Genomic DNA, 17409 nt, shown 5'->3' on the forward strand with positions numbered 1-17409 from the left:
TTCATCTTATTATAAAGGTGAGAAGTAAATTGACTATAATATAATTAAGACAGTAGTTTTTATAGGGCCATTTTTAAATAGATGCACATAACCAATAAGATGTGATGGTCAGCTGATGAAATCAGCAGGATTAGTATTGCACTTGCCACCTAGGTCAGAGCCCACAAATTTGGACTTTCTATGAGGCAAGAGTTGGCAAATTACTTCATATGAAATGACAAACAAGGGTTTGAGACACGAGCTTGGCTGCATATACTTAGTCATTTTCTTGAGCAATTCTATTATCATTACTGTCATTACATGAGATCTTGAAATGACCTCGATAATTAAGGCGTAAGCAGTTAATTTTCCCACAAAATCCACCTGATAAATTTAAGGCTGGAGAGTGGTTTCTTTACTTTAGAGAAATAAAAGTTTAGTCCAAATGTTAATGAAATAAGCAAGCACAACAATAATTGAATGTCATTCAAAGAAAACAGAAATTATCTCATGATATTTTTTAGAACAGCCAATCTTGAAAATCATAGGAATGGTAATAAAAATAATCCAATGCTAGGGTTGTATTGAAAGGGAGAGTACTAACTTCGAATACAACCCAAGAGACTAGAGAGCATAATTCAATTCTGGGCGCTGGACAGCACAAAATAACAAAAGTAATGTCCTTGCAAGAATTTCAACAAAATGCAAGGATGGATTGCTGATAGCTCTCAAGGAAAATACCTAAGCTACTGACATATGTTGGTCTCATTGAAGTATTTAATTAATAGAAATTTGAAAACTTTACTTACAGCTTAGAGCCGAATGAATGTGTGTCTGTCCAAACTTTATGTTCCCTTTAAGGCCTTCCAATAAATAATATTTTGCAATATCATCTAAGAATGATGCTCTCAACCCACGCCTTGTTGCATCTGGTGGAGTAGAACCCCCAACTCTTTTCAAAAAATCAATCTGAAATAAAAATTATTATATTAGGGATAATTCATTGAACCAAAGGCTGTACACATCCACTATGACAATTTTACATGAAGAATACTGGGTGTCCCATTTATCTTGATCACCCGAAATAACTTTTTGTCCAGATGGAAATTCAAAAATGTGTCAAGCAAATGTTCATTAGCCGTCAGGGGGACATTAATTAGCATGATTGACTTCCTTGTAGCTTTATTATTTACAAAGATATGAACAGCGGTATGTCTTTTTAAAATGGCACCCTATATTTTTTATTTGGCAGTTCATTTCCTCTCCTAAAGACTTATTCAAAAATGTAGCACAGTGGACCATTAACATAAACACAGTGTTATGAAAAATGTCTGACTCAATAGCACTTAGTGCAGGAAGGCGGGTATAGGAACTACTGCACCAGTCATTCATAACGGATTGTACCTCTTGTAAAAATTTACCCAAAGATACAAGGAAGGCAGTCATGCTGATTAATGTCCCCCTGAGGGCTTATGAACATTTGCTTGACACATTTTTGAACTTCCATCTGAACAAAAAGTTATTTCGGGTGGTCAAGATAAATGGGATACCCTGCATAATTGGAATCAAGATCAAACAGTCTGCTTGCTTAGAAGAAAACAATATTAGGGAGCCAACGCATCTCAAAGTCTTTGATCACTCTATTGAAAAGTGCTTCAAGCAAACATAAAGGAAGATGAATCTAAACCATTTCCTATACTGGGCTGGGTATTAATAATATTACCACAGATAAACTGATATTCACTTTATCATTATGGCCCAATGGTTTTATCCCTGAGTAATGTGCACAAATAGACTTGCCTCCAACAAATCAAATCCCATTACTTATCCCCTCTTTAACAAAATCACAGTGACATCTTTAACTACAAAAAATTATCAAAAATGAGACACAAAATTGATTGAAATGTTTTCTTTTAATAACAATTACCTGATTGGAACTTTGATCCAAAACTTTTTACATCATCATGAAGATGTTTTTGACATGAAGCTACACTTAAACCCACTACACCTAAATGAAAAATAAACACTATAAAAAATGTAAATAACTTTAAATGACTCAATAAATAGTAAAGCCGAGAAGTTTTTCTTCATAATCCTCCCACACTACGGTGATGCAATGCGTCAAGCATTAAAATAAATTTAAGTTTATGCATATGCAATGTTTTTCAATCCACAGAAGATGGATTGACTGAGCTGTCTCAGGAAGTGTGAGAAGGTTGAAAATATTAAGAATATGCTTCATTTAAAATAAAAAATGTTGCAATAAGCAACACTTCTACTTACCCAGATTCTGATGAAGGAAGCAAAAGTAGAACTTCAGCGGTTGATAAACTTTTGTTGGAGAAGTTTCGCAAACATAACACTACAAAATTACGTAGTAACAGTAGATGATTGCCTAGGTGCTGGTGAAACAAGTAAAAGAAGAACTTAAGAGGCTGATATGCTTCGGCAGGATCAATTCCGCTCACGAAGAACACAACACAGTTCACGTAACATTATTAATGTGCACATGAATACGACAACGGCCATCAATCGGCCATGGCCGTTGGCATGTTGTTTTTCTCTCGATGGAAATCGACTATTGGTGGAATCGACCATCGATGGTATCCACAATCGATAGCTCGACATCGCGGGCGGGAGTCTAAATCTTGGTAGGCGAAAAATTAAGTTTCGCCTTATGACTTGAGGAATAAATCCCACTGGGAAATATATCTTTTTTGTATCATCACCTTAGTAGATTAAAAAGCACGAGTGAAATCACATTTCAAAGAACATTCTTCTTTATGAAACGAGGAAAACTTATCATGGCAGGATTTTTTTTACATCTTAAGGGAATTGATTGATTTTTTAATTAATCTGCATTTCGTAGCACCCCAGGTGGACGGCGTTCTTGGGTGTTCCGAAAAGAAATGATGAAACACACTGTAACAACTGTGACTCAGTTATTACATACACAAAAGCCTACTGTCAAAATATATACCGCGAATATCCCACAATGGTTCGCAATGTCTCTGGGACGAAATAGGAATATAAGGGATCAAAATAGGATATTCCAGGAATATCCTCTGCTGTGTGGGTACCTATTCTTTTAGCTCAATATTTTCATATTTTAATGAATGAGGGAAAATTGTTGTAAGGACGTTGCAAAGCAACCTGTCTGCAACGTTGCAAAGAGACCTAAGTAGCTCTGCAACCTCGTGCAACCTGTCTGCAACGTTGCCAGGACGTTGCAAAGAGACCTCAACAGCCCTGCAACCTCTGCAACCTCGTGCAACCTGACTGCAACGTTGCTGCAACTCATTGTGTTTACAGGGATTATCACTTGATGCTTCTACGATGTTTACTACTCAATGCTTGAATACGTTTAGTGAAACATCATTATCTAAATAGCATGTTAAATCACACCTTGCTGGATCAGTTTGGAGCCGTATGAAGGGGGGACTAGGGTTGTATAATATATGTGGTAGCCTCTTCCTCGCGGTGAGTTCTGGGTAGTTTTTTTTACGAAACTAGCAGAGAGCTACTTAGGGAAATGCTTGGTGTTCAGGTTATGTTTTTTCTCAGCCTTGGTTGAATTTCCTGTTGAAAATAGCTCCACAGGTACGTTATTCACCATTATGATTGATGCTAATTTCAATAATTTACCTTGTTATTACTTTTTGTGGGATTATTTACTACCATATGATGACTTATTTGATAAGAAATGAAATTAAATCTAAATAAATATTATTTTACCTGCAATTTAGCCCCCAAAATGGAATTTTAGAAACGTAGGCAAAAATTGTTGTGTTGTGCGGGTGGTCTATACTCTAATTTTGTTGTTACTTCATAGACATTTTTTTAACCATAGATTTTGTCAAAAAAACTTGAAATTTCATATTCATAAACTATAAACATGTATCCACTCTATGATATTATCCATCATCCCATATTTTCATAAAATTCGTCTTCATAGCCGTTTGATTCTGAAATCAGCATGATTTTTCGCAAAATTTTGAACTTTAGAGCTCGGGCGGCAGTGGTTAATATTATCAGATTTGAAAAAAATTTTGTGTGCGAGATCCTTATATCATTTCGCAACTTTCCCGCACAGGGCAAATTTGATCAGGAAAAAAAAACCTTTCTTCGGCCCACCCTATTGTAAATACTACATGAAAGACTTGGTGTAAGTGTTAGACTACAATGGTAATAGCGTATTAACATTTCAACTTGCAGCTTTGAGCAATGCTTTGACTTAATAATGTCTTAATGTATACGTGCCTAACAGGCACATTGAGCCAGAACTGGAGAGTTCAAATATTATGCCTGCCGGAAGGTTAATTAAGGGAGTTATTAGCTAACCCAAAAGAGAACTTACCTGCTGCTTCTGCAGTGGATCATGGGCCATAGCCCAATTCTCAATGCACTCTCCATTCTAAGTTAAAGTACAAGGCTGAAAGTAAGCAATGAGATTCTCAAAATTCAGCAATGCAAGAGAAGAGAATGGCAATTAAAATATCACCATCCCATAAAATGGTATAATTCCCTCACCACAAAAAGGCAAAACTTTGGAACAATGTTGTGTTTTTTTAAAGAAATGCCTGAAAGTCGGCTAAGTAAAACTTTTCCACAGATTTTCATACTTTTAATGTAATACAGTGACTAAATGCCTTATTCTAAGCAAAATATTTGGAGTTAAAAAAAATTAAACTTTGTACTATTTCCAAAATGATTATGGTTCTGATCATGATTCATATTTGGGAGGTGAAAATGATTTTCTCAATTGTTAAATAAGTTTAATTTCAAGAACAATATAAAATTTGGACATTTATTTACAGCCTTTCAAAGATAGGCTAATAATTTAAATAGCATAAATATTCGAATAACAATAGGAAGGTTCAAGAAACCTATTCAACACTACAACATATTAAAATGAAAACCAATACAATCGTAACAGTAACAAATATAACTTATAGGCTATTAACACATTAAGGAAGTGTGTTACCCATTACTTAGAATGTAAAGGAGACTCACAAAATCCACCGTCCTAGCGTATGTCACCAAACGCACCTTTTTCCATTTCATTGCCCTTTTTAATTGAATTATCAGTATTAGCATGGAGAAGTAACAATATGCAGTGCCCGGGAAGATAAGGGGGAGTTTAATACAGAGTTGGTACAGTATACGGTAAAACACACAATCAAATCAGTGAATGCCATCAATTCACATCATCAAAAATTCAAAGCTGTTGGGTACTTTAGGAAGGAAGGCAGGCGTATTGAAGGATAACAGATAACAGGAGGATAAATTACCAGACATTTGTTACAGGGAGTGGTAGCAATTATGGTCAAGGGTTATCAATCAGTTACAACTACCAGCTTGATTTTAAAAATTTAAACTGGTTACAGTTAGGTTTTGAAAAGAAATGCTAAACGAAGTCTCTCACCACAATTGGATGAGTAATGTTAAAAAACAACTTAATACACATACTTTGCATTAACAAATGAAGCATTTTACTTAAAACCCACAACATTAAATTCAGAGTTGAGAAAAATATCAGCCGACTTATATTACACTAAGATGGAAGGGTAGATTACAGAAATATCTTGCATTACCTTACATAGTTGGAGGGCAAAGTTGATAATGGTATGAAACCATTAATGTAACATTTTAACTGCTCCTATGATCATACCTGTTACCATTTACTGCGATTACAGCGGCCACCGTTTTAACTTAGTAATATATACTTGCGGGGACACACTCACCATCGCACTTGCTTTTGAATGTGAGTACAGGCTGTCATCATTAAGGTTGGCATTGCTTGTTTTCTGTTGGGTTGATTGTTTTTCGTTTTCTCCCGCTCTCGGAGATGGAGTGATAGAAGAGTAACATGTGAATTGTATCATGTTTGAAATAAATGTGGCTGTAAACATAAAGATATAACATTGCACTTGATTTTTAATGTGAGTACTCTAGTTTGGCATGTGCCAATAAGAGTAACGATTACTTTCAGAAAGTAATGGATAGATTACAAGAAATAGTTTCATTTTTGAAATGCAATGATTCCACACAAAAGCTCTTCCAAACTCGGGTTTACTAATGCATCCACCCAACTTTCTCAAAACAACATAATTTGCCACTTCATCATCCCATGTTATTGTTGGTATCCCTAGTGCATACAGAATATCCAAAAATGCGTGATTAGAAACCTTCCTCATTGAATCATTTTGACGGCACACCATCTCTACTTGGTACCTCATTATTAATTACTCATTATTTAAGCAATAAATAAGTATAAGACTCCTCAATTCAGATTTGCTTGAAGCTAAATTACAACTGAATTAACATTAATGATAATTAACCAGTCAATTATTTAAATAATCGTGCTCGTAATGGTGGCCTATCTGGCTGAAAGCCTCAAGAGCATACACTACATGAATAAAATCCTGTGTACTCATGTATTTGACAGTCAAAGTTACAAGTCAAGGTGAAAGACTATTACCGTATTTCACCGAATATAGTTCCCTTCTAAATATATATCCCCCCCTAATTTTGAGGCTCGAGTTTCAGGAAAAAATTTAAAAAAAATGGGTTTGAATATAGTCCCCCTTTACTTTTACCATGGGTATTTTTAAGGGAAATTTGTAAAAAACTTTAGGGAAATATGTTTCCCTGAAGATTTGAAGAAACGCAAGTGCGAATGCTCACGTAGCAGTTTTATAGAATGAGCATGGTGCTTTTCAATTGTTTGCTTTTCTTGTTTTACTACAGTATTATCCAAATTCCTGTAAAGAGGAGAAATAATAAATAAATAATGAAAAATTGGAGAAGGTAGTGCCAATATCCGACTATTCAATTTTATATATTTGTGCCTTATATTATGGAGGTATTTCCTCTAATTTATGGTCCCTTATGCGACAGAGATTTCTCGTGGGCATAAGGTACAATGAAAGCAAGAGAAAACCGATCGTGCTGCGGGAAAAAGCAAGGGAAGTGGAGGAAAATGGGAGTCTGGGAACGCCAAGGAAAAAGAAAAGGGAAGGGACGTGCCGAGGAGCCAAACTAAAAAATGGGTTTATTCTAGTCCCCCCTTTACTTTTACCATGGGCATTTTTGGAAAAAGTTGGGGACTATATTCAGACAAATACAGTAATTATGACAGGAAGTAAATTTCGCAAGACTAATGTTTCTTACCTGTGTGCTTACCTGTGTGCTTACCTGTGTGTTTGGCAAGGTTATACCTATAAGCAAAGCCATTTTTTGGAAAAGGGGGGTACTATATTCAGACAAATACAGTAATTAAGACTGGAAGTGAATTTTGCATGACTAACGTTTCTCGCCTGTGTGCATACCCATGTATTTGGCGAGGTTATACCTATAAGCAAAGACCTTTTTTGGAAAAAGGGGGGACTATATTCAGAGAAATACAGTAATTAAGACAGGAAGTTAATTTCGCAAGACTAATGTTTCTTACCTGTGTGCTTTTTTTTGGAAAGCCGGTTTTTGGCAAAGGGGGGACTATATTCAGACAAATACAGTAATTAAGACTGGAAGTAAATTTTGCATGACTAACGTTTCTCGACTTTGTACATACCCATGTGTTTGGCGAGGTAATACCTATAAGCAAAGACCTTTTTTGGAAAGGGGGGTACTATATTCAGACAAATACAGTAATTAAGACTGGAAGTAAATTTTTCATGACTAACGTTTCTCGCCTGTGTACATACCCATGTGTTTGGCGAGGTTATACCTATAAGCAAAGACCTTTTTTTGGAAAAAGGGGCGACTATATTCAGACAAATACAGTAATTAAGACAGGAAGTTAATTTCGCAAGACTAATGTTTCTTACCTGTGTGCTTTTTTTGGAAAGCCGGTTTTTGGAAAAGGGGGGACTATATTCAGACAAATACAGTAATTAAGACTGGAAGTAAATTTTGCATGACTAACGTTTCTCGCCTGTGTACATACCCATGTGTTTGGCGAGGTTATACCTATAAGCAAAGACCTTTTTTGGAAAAAGGGGGGACTATATTTAGACAAATACAGTAATTAAGACAGGAAGTAATTTTTCATGACTAACGTTTCTCGCCTGTGTGCGTACCCATGTGTTTGGCGAGGTTATACCTATAAGCAAAGACCTTTTTTGGAAAAAGGGGGGACTATATTTAGACAAATACAGTAATAAAGACAGGAAGTAAATTTTGCATGGCTAACGTTTCTCGCCTGTGTGCATACGCATGTGTTTGGCGAGGTTATACCTGTAAGCAAAGGGCTTGAGGCAGACGGTGCATGAATACGGTTTACCTGTTTTGTGAGTTTGCATGTGTTTGGTGATGTGAACCCTCTGAGAGAAAGACTTGCCGCAGACACTGCATGAATAAGGTTTCTCACCTGTGTGTGTTCGCATATGCTTTCTGAGGTTGCTAGCATCGCTGAAGGGCTTGCCGCAAACACTGCACGCGTGTGGTTTGTCTCCGGTGTGTGTTCTCATGTGAATGTTGAGCATGCTCCTCACAACAAAAGACTTGCAGCAAATACTACATGAAAAGGGTTTTTCTCCCGAGTGAGTCCGCTTGTGTGTGGTGAATGCAGAGCTGTGAGAGAAGAGCTTGCAGCACACGCCGCATTTATAAGGTTTTTCCTTGGTGTGCGTGCGAATGTGGGTGGAGAGATTATATCGGAAAGTAAACGGTTTTCCGCAAATGCCGCACGAAAATGGTTTCTCTCCTGTATGTCCACGCATGTGGTAGTCGAGACTGTATTTTTTAGAAAAAGATTTTCCGCACACGCTGCATGCGTAACTTTTTTCTTTGCCGAGGATATGTTGAACATAAGTATTGGGCAAAATTGGGCCGGAGTGAGTTTTCTTTTTCGTGCTCGAACTTCTCTGATTAGGAAGGTTTCTATTTGCAGAGGAGGACTTCTGGGACAAATTTTGCGCACGTGGTTTCCCATTTACAACAAAACTTCTCCTCCTTTGTCTCACGTTTTTCTTCTCCCCTATTCCCCCAGACATTTCCTTAAGAAGCCCGACTTTGTTTTGCCTTAGCCTGCTTCTTTTCTTGGAGGCAGAGGGCTTGTCAGACTTACTACATTCCTCATTCGATACAGGAGTTTTGAGACACTCATCTTTACCCTTTAAAGATTTCTCATCACCGTCCAAAGTGTTTTTGCCTGAATGAATTTGGAGATGTTTGGAGAGCTCACTTTTTGTGTTGAATCCTGCTCTGCAATGGAAGCATAGATATGAATTACCATTTGACAAGCAACTTTTCCCGGAACTGTCAATTGAGCAACTATTTAACTCTTCTTTGTATTGTGTGGCAGTCTCTAGGCCACCTTCTCTGTTTTGACTTATTGTGGTTAGCCCAAGGCTATCTATGATTTTTGGGGTATCATCTATACCCCCCATAACAGCAATTGTTGCTACATCTCCGTTGATTTTAGAAGCTGGATTGCATTTCGAATTACACTGTGTATCATTTGGAATTGAGCCAGATGTTATCTTGCCAGTAGGAGGGGAACAAAAATTTTCCAAGTCCTTGTCAATCACATTTGTTACTTCCCCTGCATGGGATGTTCGAGTCTTGGATTCAATGAGTGACAAGGAGGCAGATGAACCAACGCAGTCGTCGCTGGAATCAATCCTTACATTTCCTTCTTCCAGCAGATATGAAGTTGATGCTGTTTGCAGATGCACTCTCTGAGGTTCTGAGATCCCTAGAAAAGAATTTAGCATTACAATTATCACTGTCCAACATAAAATTTATGAATTACTCAAATAATATTTTTCTCAAATAATAAAAGTCGCTTTTAAGACAGCCAAAGACATTTGATAAATAATAAGGGAATTGTTCCAATCGACCCATTACACAAAAAAGCACAAGATCATCCAAAAAAATAAATTTAGTTTAACGTCACCTGAATTATTTACTTTACTGCCATCAATTAGGTACGCAAAACTTAAGAGGTGAAAGGAGTTTTCTCCATATGTAGTTTAACCACCAGTAGTGAAGCTCAAAATCTGGGGGTCTCTTCTCTAACTTGAAGTGCGGTAGCTTTCATGTGGAGAGATGTTTAACCCTAATACAGGCAAGATGAGTCTCATGGACTCATCGCATCACATTTTTGAGAATTTTATTTTGTTATTGAAATGTCAGCATGTAAATTTTTTACTTCTTCTAATTGTGTATTTCCTATAAATAAGAGTAATTCAAACTTTTTTCGGAATTAAAGTTAATTAAAAAAAAATTTTTCCCCAGAATTCCCACTAATCCGGGCAATGTGAGTCTGCTTGCACGAAATGTAAAAAATTATGTACATTTTACAAATATTTGGCTTGAATTGTCAAAATAATGTAAAATTATCACTATGTACATGTCACGATAAATGTTTGGTGTTTTATGTAGTGAAAACAGAAAGAATTAGTCATTAGAGTCCACTGCACTCGCTATCTGACTATGTATGAAATTAATAAGTAATGCAAAACTTTTGTTAAACAAAAAATAATCAATTTTATGTTTAAATGATTCTATAGCGCACAATATGTACAAATTGATGTGAAAATTAATATTTTTCACTGTTTGATAGTTTAAATTAAAAGCGTAAGTTGAAAGAGCCCATTGGACTCACCTTGCCGGATTACGTCAGAAAAATGTTTCCCCGTATTAGGGTTAATTAACCTACTAGCTCCCACTTGTATTCTCTAATGCTGAAGCTCCGGCAAAGGAGCTAGCAGAAGCTACCGGTAGCTTATTAGGCTCCAACCCTTATCCACTATGGGCTTCGATGCTATTTCCGTAGCTTCAAACTAGCTACCACGGTAGCTTCGCGAAGTGCGCCCTCGGGACCCCGCGCTTCAGCTAGCTACCATCAAAATACACAGGGAATTCATATGAATCGCCGTAAACCAAGCGGCGCATGTTGCTAACCTTTTGTTTTATCCCATCAGAATTTTTCTTGGCCCGGCTGGCGATGGAGTGGTAAATAAGAAAAGTGTTGACTGTTTTTGTTGTCTTCCATAATTATTTTCTTTAATGAGGTCGGGAATGCTGGGTAAATTATTTGAAGCCTTCAATTATTATATTCTTAACAAAGTAGTTGGAATGAGTGATAAATTTCGTGACTAAACATGTATGTTTTGGAGTGAACTATTGATTGCATTTACTAGCTGATTTCATTATTTGGAGAAGAAGAATGTTGCTTTTAATCATTTTAGTTCACTGAAATCTTATTTTGCATGAAGTCATTACTAGGGAGAAGACAAAACTTGGATACAGTAGTGATTATTATTGATGCTGCGAGAGATAGTGTGTTGTAGTGCTGGTACAAAGTGATGCGTTGAAATCATTACCAATGCTAATGTATCCACTGCACAGAGATGGATCTCTTCTTTTTGCAAGTGTCTATACATTTATGATTAACTTTCCCGTGCATTTTCTGCTACGATCTTTGTTGTTAAGTGATTGTGTGAAGAGAGTTAAGTGTTACATAGATGCAGACCATGTAGAGATGGATATTATTGTGTTATAATTCAATGTAACGTGTTTCATAATAGTTATTAATTAATTTCTTGCTCCTCCAATGAATGAATGTGTTCATGATTTCTTTCTGCTTTCATTTGTGTGTCTTTGGCATTATATATGCATTTAATTTCAGTGCCGGTAGTTAGGGCTGTGTATTTGTTTTGAAATTTGAAAAAGTGTAGCCATGGATATTCCCGGAGTCCACGGAGGAAGTCATCACAGAAACAATAATATAATATGACTTTAATATTGAGAGAAGGAACTACGTAGGTTGGTTTATCATAATGATGGTCAAGTTACAATGAATCGCCCTCGCTTGCAATACTGCAAGGTTGGTGGTGGGATGTAATACTCATTCATAAAACCATTAAAATATTAATTTAGCCGTCGTGAGAACGGAACGACAGTAGAGTTTTGTGTAAATATCGCTTGAAGCTTATTGTGAAAAATGATTGCATAGGCCAATCTGAGCGAAATGACGTAACTTTCAAACATAATTATCTCCACCTTCCCATAAACTTTGTTGAAGATATTCCCGAAATAATATATACTTATCGTATACACATGTAATTGCAATATTCTTTCGCAGTGCAAGAAGGAACAATCTCTCCACAGGAACAGTTGGTCATCAAAATTTTTGTATCAAACGAGTAGAAGCATAAGGAGCAATGAGTGAAAAGTTCTCGGGAATAAGAACGACAATGTCATTGCATTGGTTTTATGTGTTTGATGTTCACTAACATTTTCTCTTCACTATATTTACATGACCTACTGGTTATGATTATCATTCGTGGCATAAACTGCTACATCAATCGAAACTATTGCATCAATGTAAATGCCGCATAGCCTTATATAATTATTTATACGTATTTCTATAATAATGAAAGCTAAAGGCACTCAGCATTCCGTCATTTACAAAGCACATTAATTTCCACTAGAAGAAAAGGTCAGCCGAGAACGACTACATTATGATTTTCCCGCAGGCAACAAAATGAAACGAGCAATTTCATTGGTCCTAAAAGTAAAACTGAGTTCGCACGAAATGTTTCTCATACCCCATATCCGTCTGAGAAAGCTTCCAGAAATTCTTGGTCTGAGTTAGCTACTTCCATTTAGGGAATACGTTTGGTAGCTAATTCTGGTAGCTAGTTCGAAGCTACCAGATCGGGAGCTTCGAGTTAGAGAATAGACCCCCTGAGCTCAGTACAAAAAATAGTACGATATCATTGTTCAATACAATCAAGCTCAGTACAATATCATTGTTATTCGGAACAATAATAGCAAACTGCTGCACATGTGGTATTGAATTTGAGTTGTTACGTTTCTCGGTCACCTTGATTTATTTTCCCAAGATTATTTCTCAATTCCATATTATATGCCCATTATTTTCCATTCCTAGGAGTCTCCATCCACAATTTACAGTTGGGACTATCAAAGCACAGTTGCCAAGCTCATGAAAAAAAATAAATAAGAAAGTGCACGTTACAAAGTTTCATTCTAATTTTCCAATTAATTAAAAATGAACCAAATCCAAGCTTAAATTTTCTAAGAATGCTGCCATCAGCATGAGGGCATACCCAGCGAGGGGCAGGTGGGGGGGGGGCGGGAAGCAGCCCCTACCCTAGAAGCAAAAATTGCATAAGTCTTTAAGAAAAATTACTACTGAATTGAAAAGAAAGTATTCAAAAAGTTTCATTAAACCCATGAAAATGATATGTAACTAAAATTAAACTTTTTAAAGGTAATAATCTCATAAACTAATATCACAACTTGACTTGCCCCCCTAGTTATAATCCTGGGTACGCCCTTGCATCAGCAGGTGCTTCATCCTATACAATCAGTTGCAACTAGCCCACTATGTATGGTTATTCAATGGACCTTGAGCGCACTCACCTGATGCCGCCATTGTAGACACAGGGATCATTGCAAAATTCTCAATCGATTCCCCATTCTCACCAAAAGCTTGCTGAAAGTAATTAACATTGAAGGAATCATATACGGACCCGGACATTTGCACTATTTTTGAGGATAATTAACTCTCACTGATTCTACAAACCATATTTCATCAAAATTTGAAAACATATTTCATCAAAGTTTGAAACCATATTTCATCAAAATTTGAAGTTTCCTTGTATCTACTTTTTTACAAAAAAAGTGAGTCCTCGTTCTACGTCACTCCGTTTAACGTGATTTCGCGATAACGTCACGAAAATTTTGAGACCGTCATTCGTTTATCGCACCTTCGCTTCGCGATAACGTCAGGGCTTTTAAATTTCGCGCGAGAAAAAAATGCGAAGCGGCGGGCGTTGCAGGTTGTTCGTTTTGTGGGCGGTAATACGGTCAGTCTAAATAAAGTGTAAAACGGTGTGTTTAATGTTAATTTCGATTACGGTTTCAGCAAAATTTCTGAAAAATGAATTCTTAGGTAGGTGCGCAAGGTTTTACTTGACATAATGGTTTTCAGGAACCTAAAAAGTGATTTCAAGGAATTTTTCCGTGTAGAACTCGGATTTCTTGTCGTCACTTTTTTCGGCGAGTTCACAATAATTTTGGTTCCTGTAACTGCGACGATGTTTCAGCGATGATGATGCTGAGGCGATGCTCGCCCGGGCGACCACCATAGCGAAGCCGAAAAGCAAATGCGGGAAGATACAAAAATGGAGAAGGATTTACGTCACTGCTGCTATTGTCGTCGATGAAGACAGGAACTCGTATTTATGCCATAGCTTGTCATTCCCATCGTAAAAAATGCCCCAGATATAATATGCTAACATTTTTTTCGCGTAGGAATTGTGAGGTATAGGAGCCGATATTCACTTTTTACATTGTTTCCTATGGGATATTATGTTTCAATTAACGTCATTTTGTTTATCGTCACATTTTTTAGGAACGGTAAGTGACGTTAAACGAGGACTCACTGTACAACTTTCTTAAACACACTGAGAGTACTCAAAATTTTCTCATTTCTTCCGAAAGAGCAGCAGCCTCAGAAATATTTTACGTCTGCATTGAAACAATATTTGGAATAACAACAATACCTGTGATTACTCAGCCCTTGATATAATCATTTTACAATTTAATTCATGATACAAAATGATATCATTAACAAAATATTCCAACCATTGATTAAAACTTAATACCAGTAGGAATATTACAGTTAGTATTTTCATTTCTCCGCAGAGGATTCAGCACTATGCACAGAAGCAATATGAACCTAAAATCTTGAAAACCTATCAAAGGACAGGATTACCTAGCCAGAAAAAGTGATGGCAAAATATTGGAAAAAGGCAATGTTTTGAAAAGTAACACATAACAGTCAACGAAGTAAAGAGCGAGTAAAAGTTAAGACAAAACAATAATCATCTTTTTTGACCCAAGGAAAAAGAAGAAGAAACCATATTTATTTTAAATAAAATATAAACTATGGATCAATTGTTCACACAACCTAAGTTTTAACTAAGGTCTGAACTCGTGTGGTCTTCAACCATCACCTGCACATACGTTGGTTACGGTTACGGATGTTACAGTTGTTCATAGTGATACAATCTGACTGCACAGTTAATGCCACTAGTGCGACAGAGAAAGAAAAAGCCCTATTAGAAATATTCAATTGAATTGTTCAATAGAAAAATTTTCAAATATGCAAATTCATCCAAAATGGTAATTTTATCAGGCAGGATATGCTTAAATCCAAATTTCACAAACCCTGAATTCTATATCAATAAAATATGTAGACAGAATCAAGTCTCTTGATTCTGTCTACATATTTTAGCTTATTATGTCATATATTAGATTATTATTACATATATTAGATAAGATTATTAAGACTTGATAATGACCTCTATGGTTCAAAACATGTCTTACAGACAAAATAAATTAGCGGAAATCAACGAAGTCTCATTTTCATTTCGTATTACAATTCACGTTCAAGCAACAATTATCCATAGAGCTAATGCATATAAACAAAGCATGATTGACCGCAAACCAATCCCGCTTGTAAGATTATAAACCACGAAAGGACTACCCTACCCAACTACCCTTGGAGTCCGAGATAATGCAGAGTCCCCACTAGAAAGGGTCGAAAAAGGCTGGTGATTAGAGTGTGTGATTATCCGTGAGACCTTTCTTAACAAATTTCCTGCAAAAATGCTCCATACGGAGGGGACGGAAGCATCCCTCGGGGCACAAAACAGCGGTCATGCTAAGGCAAGAACTCCGCTGTCTTGAAAGTGTTAAATAATATTAAATCTTTTTATTTACATAGACAAGGAATAGAATGTTGCATATTGTATTTAAAATTTCAATTTCTACAATGCAAGAGAAGACACTGCATCGACCTGATAAGTTGATGTTGACATTACCTGGCATTCAATTCTTTGTGTTATCGAATCTTGCTCAAGTCAAGTGCTAGATATTTTGATTCTGTTGTCTTCTCTGACATTCCACATTTCGTTGTGGCAGTAAAAATTCTCCCAAGACACTTAAAATTACCACAAACACATTTTAGGCAAATATAATGGGCGCTGAACAGACAAAAATTTCATGTGAAATGAATTTGAAATAGAAGTTTTTGAAATTCCTGGTCAAAAATTCATGAATAATTCATGCATAATTCCAGGACTACGAATTCACACACAATTCCCCATTTTCCTGGTCGCTGAATGCCCTGCATACCTTATTGAAAGTGGACCCATACATGACACTAATGCTTCAAAAAATATTTCAGCAACACTGTCCATATGCACGCAAATTTTTATCTAACATGATACATTAACGCTGTCCGATTTTTTTTAAATGGGTCAAAATAGAACACTTTCAACAAAATTAGGTTGAGAATACCTGATCTCCTAATTTTAGGACACAATGAAAGAAACAAACAAAAACTGGAAAGTAATAACCTTGAATCTGTACCTGTATCTTTCACACTGAAGTAATAAAAAATTTGGAGGCTACCTTATGTTCTCTTAAATCCATGAAACAATCAAAAATATTAACTGGAATTATCAACTGGAAAATAGATCAGGAAGCAGAGGAGTTCCTGAATGAAGACCAATTCAGATTCTGAAAGAAACAAAGGTACAACGGAAACCATTTTGATCACCAGTGATCACACAGCCACGAAAGTGTGGTTTATGAAACAAGGCCTTACATGGATCCTGAATAATACAAGAACAACCATATTATCCCCACTAAAAAGATCACGAACTGGCAAAGAAAGCTCTCAATCAGTCCAGGAAGCACTCTTAAATTACAGAATAACTGCATAAATAATAATATATTGTTTGTTTTACGTAAATTATGACCATCACAAAACAATTAAATGGAAGTTTGGATTGTCCGTGTTTTCCGACTATTCCTGCTGTATCTCCCCGTCATCTGCCCTGATAATCGGGAGTGTACTGTATTTCAATGTAAAATATTCGATAAAATTGGATTGCATTGCACTCCTCACCGTGCCGCGGACAATAGGGTGGTTTCCTATAATGCCCATGCCTCGCTTGACGCAATTTCGATCAGCACAATTTGGATAAAGCGCAAATTTGTGCCTCGGGAAAATATTCCTATGCTGCTTCGACTAATCAAATAACCTTTAATCATCTCTAGACAAAATGTGAACTTGCACTAAGAACACAAGTAATTATACTCATTTATAGCATATCAATAGTTTTACTAGCCTCATATTTTATTCTTTGTTTATATATTCGTCGAAATCCATTGGGCAAAGACATTACTTGTCATGCGTCCGCACAGCTGACATACCAAAGTAATTTATTCTCATCCCCTTTACTGAATAACATCAGTTAATTTAGATCATTAATGAAGTTTGGAGCTAGTGAAATTGAGTTTTTTTTTTAAAGCAATATGGTTTGAGATGTCATTTTTGCTGTCATAGGTTATCAGGCGAATTGACTACCGCATAAAGGG

General features: G+C 36.4%; 1 protein-coding gene across 6 annotated transcripts in view; it reads right to left on the reverse strand.

Moving 5' to 3' along the window:
* Positions 1 to 4765: 4765 nt before the first annotated feature.
* Positions 4766 to 17409, reverse strand: part of LOC124172013 (zinc finger protein 37-like) — a 66958-nt gene continuing 54314 nt past the window's right edge. For 4 of the 6 annotated variants that reach the window (XM_046551410.1, XM_046551412.1, XM_046551411.1 and 1 more), the window contains 2 exons: positions 13378 to 13450; positions 4766 to 9679 (listed from right to left, as the gene is read on the reverse strand). In XM_046551410.1, the coding sequence (XP_046407366.1) occupies positions 8169 to 9679; positions 13378 to 13450 (1584 nt within the window). In that variant the 3' untranslated portion in view covers positions 4766 to 8168. Of the gene's footprint in view, positions 9680 to 12817; positions 12935 to 13377; positions 13451 to 17409 lie in introns of all 6 variants that reach the window. The other 2 variants (XM_046551413.1, XM_046551414.1) reach the window with 2 other exon arrangements.

The sequence above is a fragment of the Ischnura elegans genome (genome assembly GCF_921293095.1).
Source record: "Ischnura elegans chromosome 13 unlocalized genomic scaffold, ioIscEleg1.1 SUPER_13_unloc_1, whole genome shotgun sequence".
Taxonomy (NCBI): domain Eukaryota; kingdom Metazoa; phylum Arthropoda; class Insecta; order Odonata; family Coenagrionidae; genus Ischnura; species Ischnura elegans.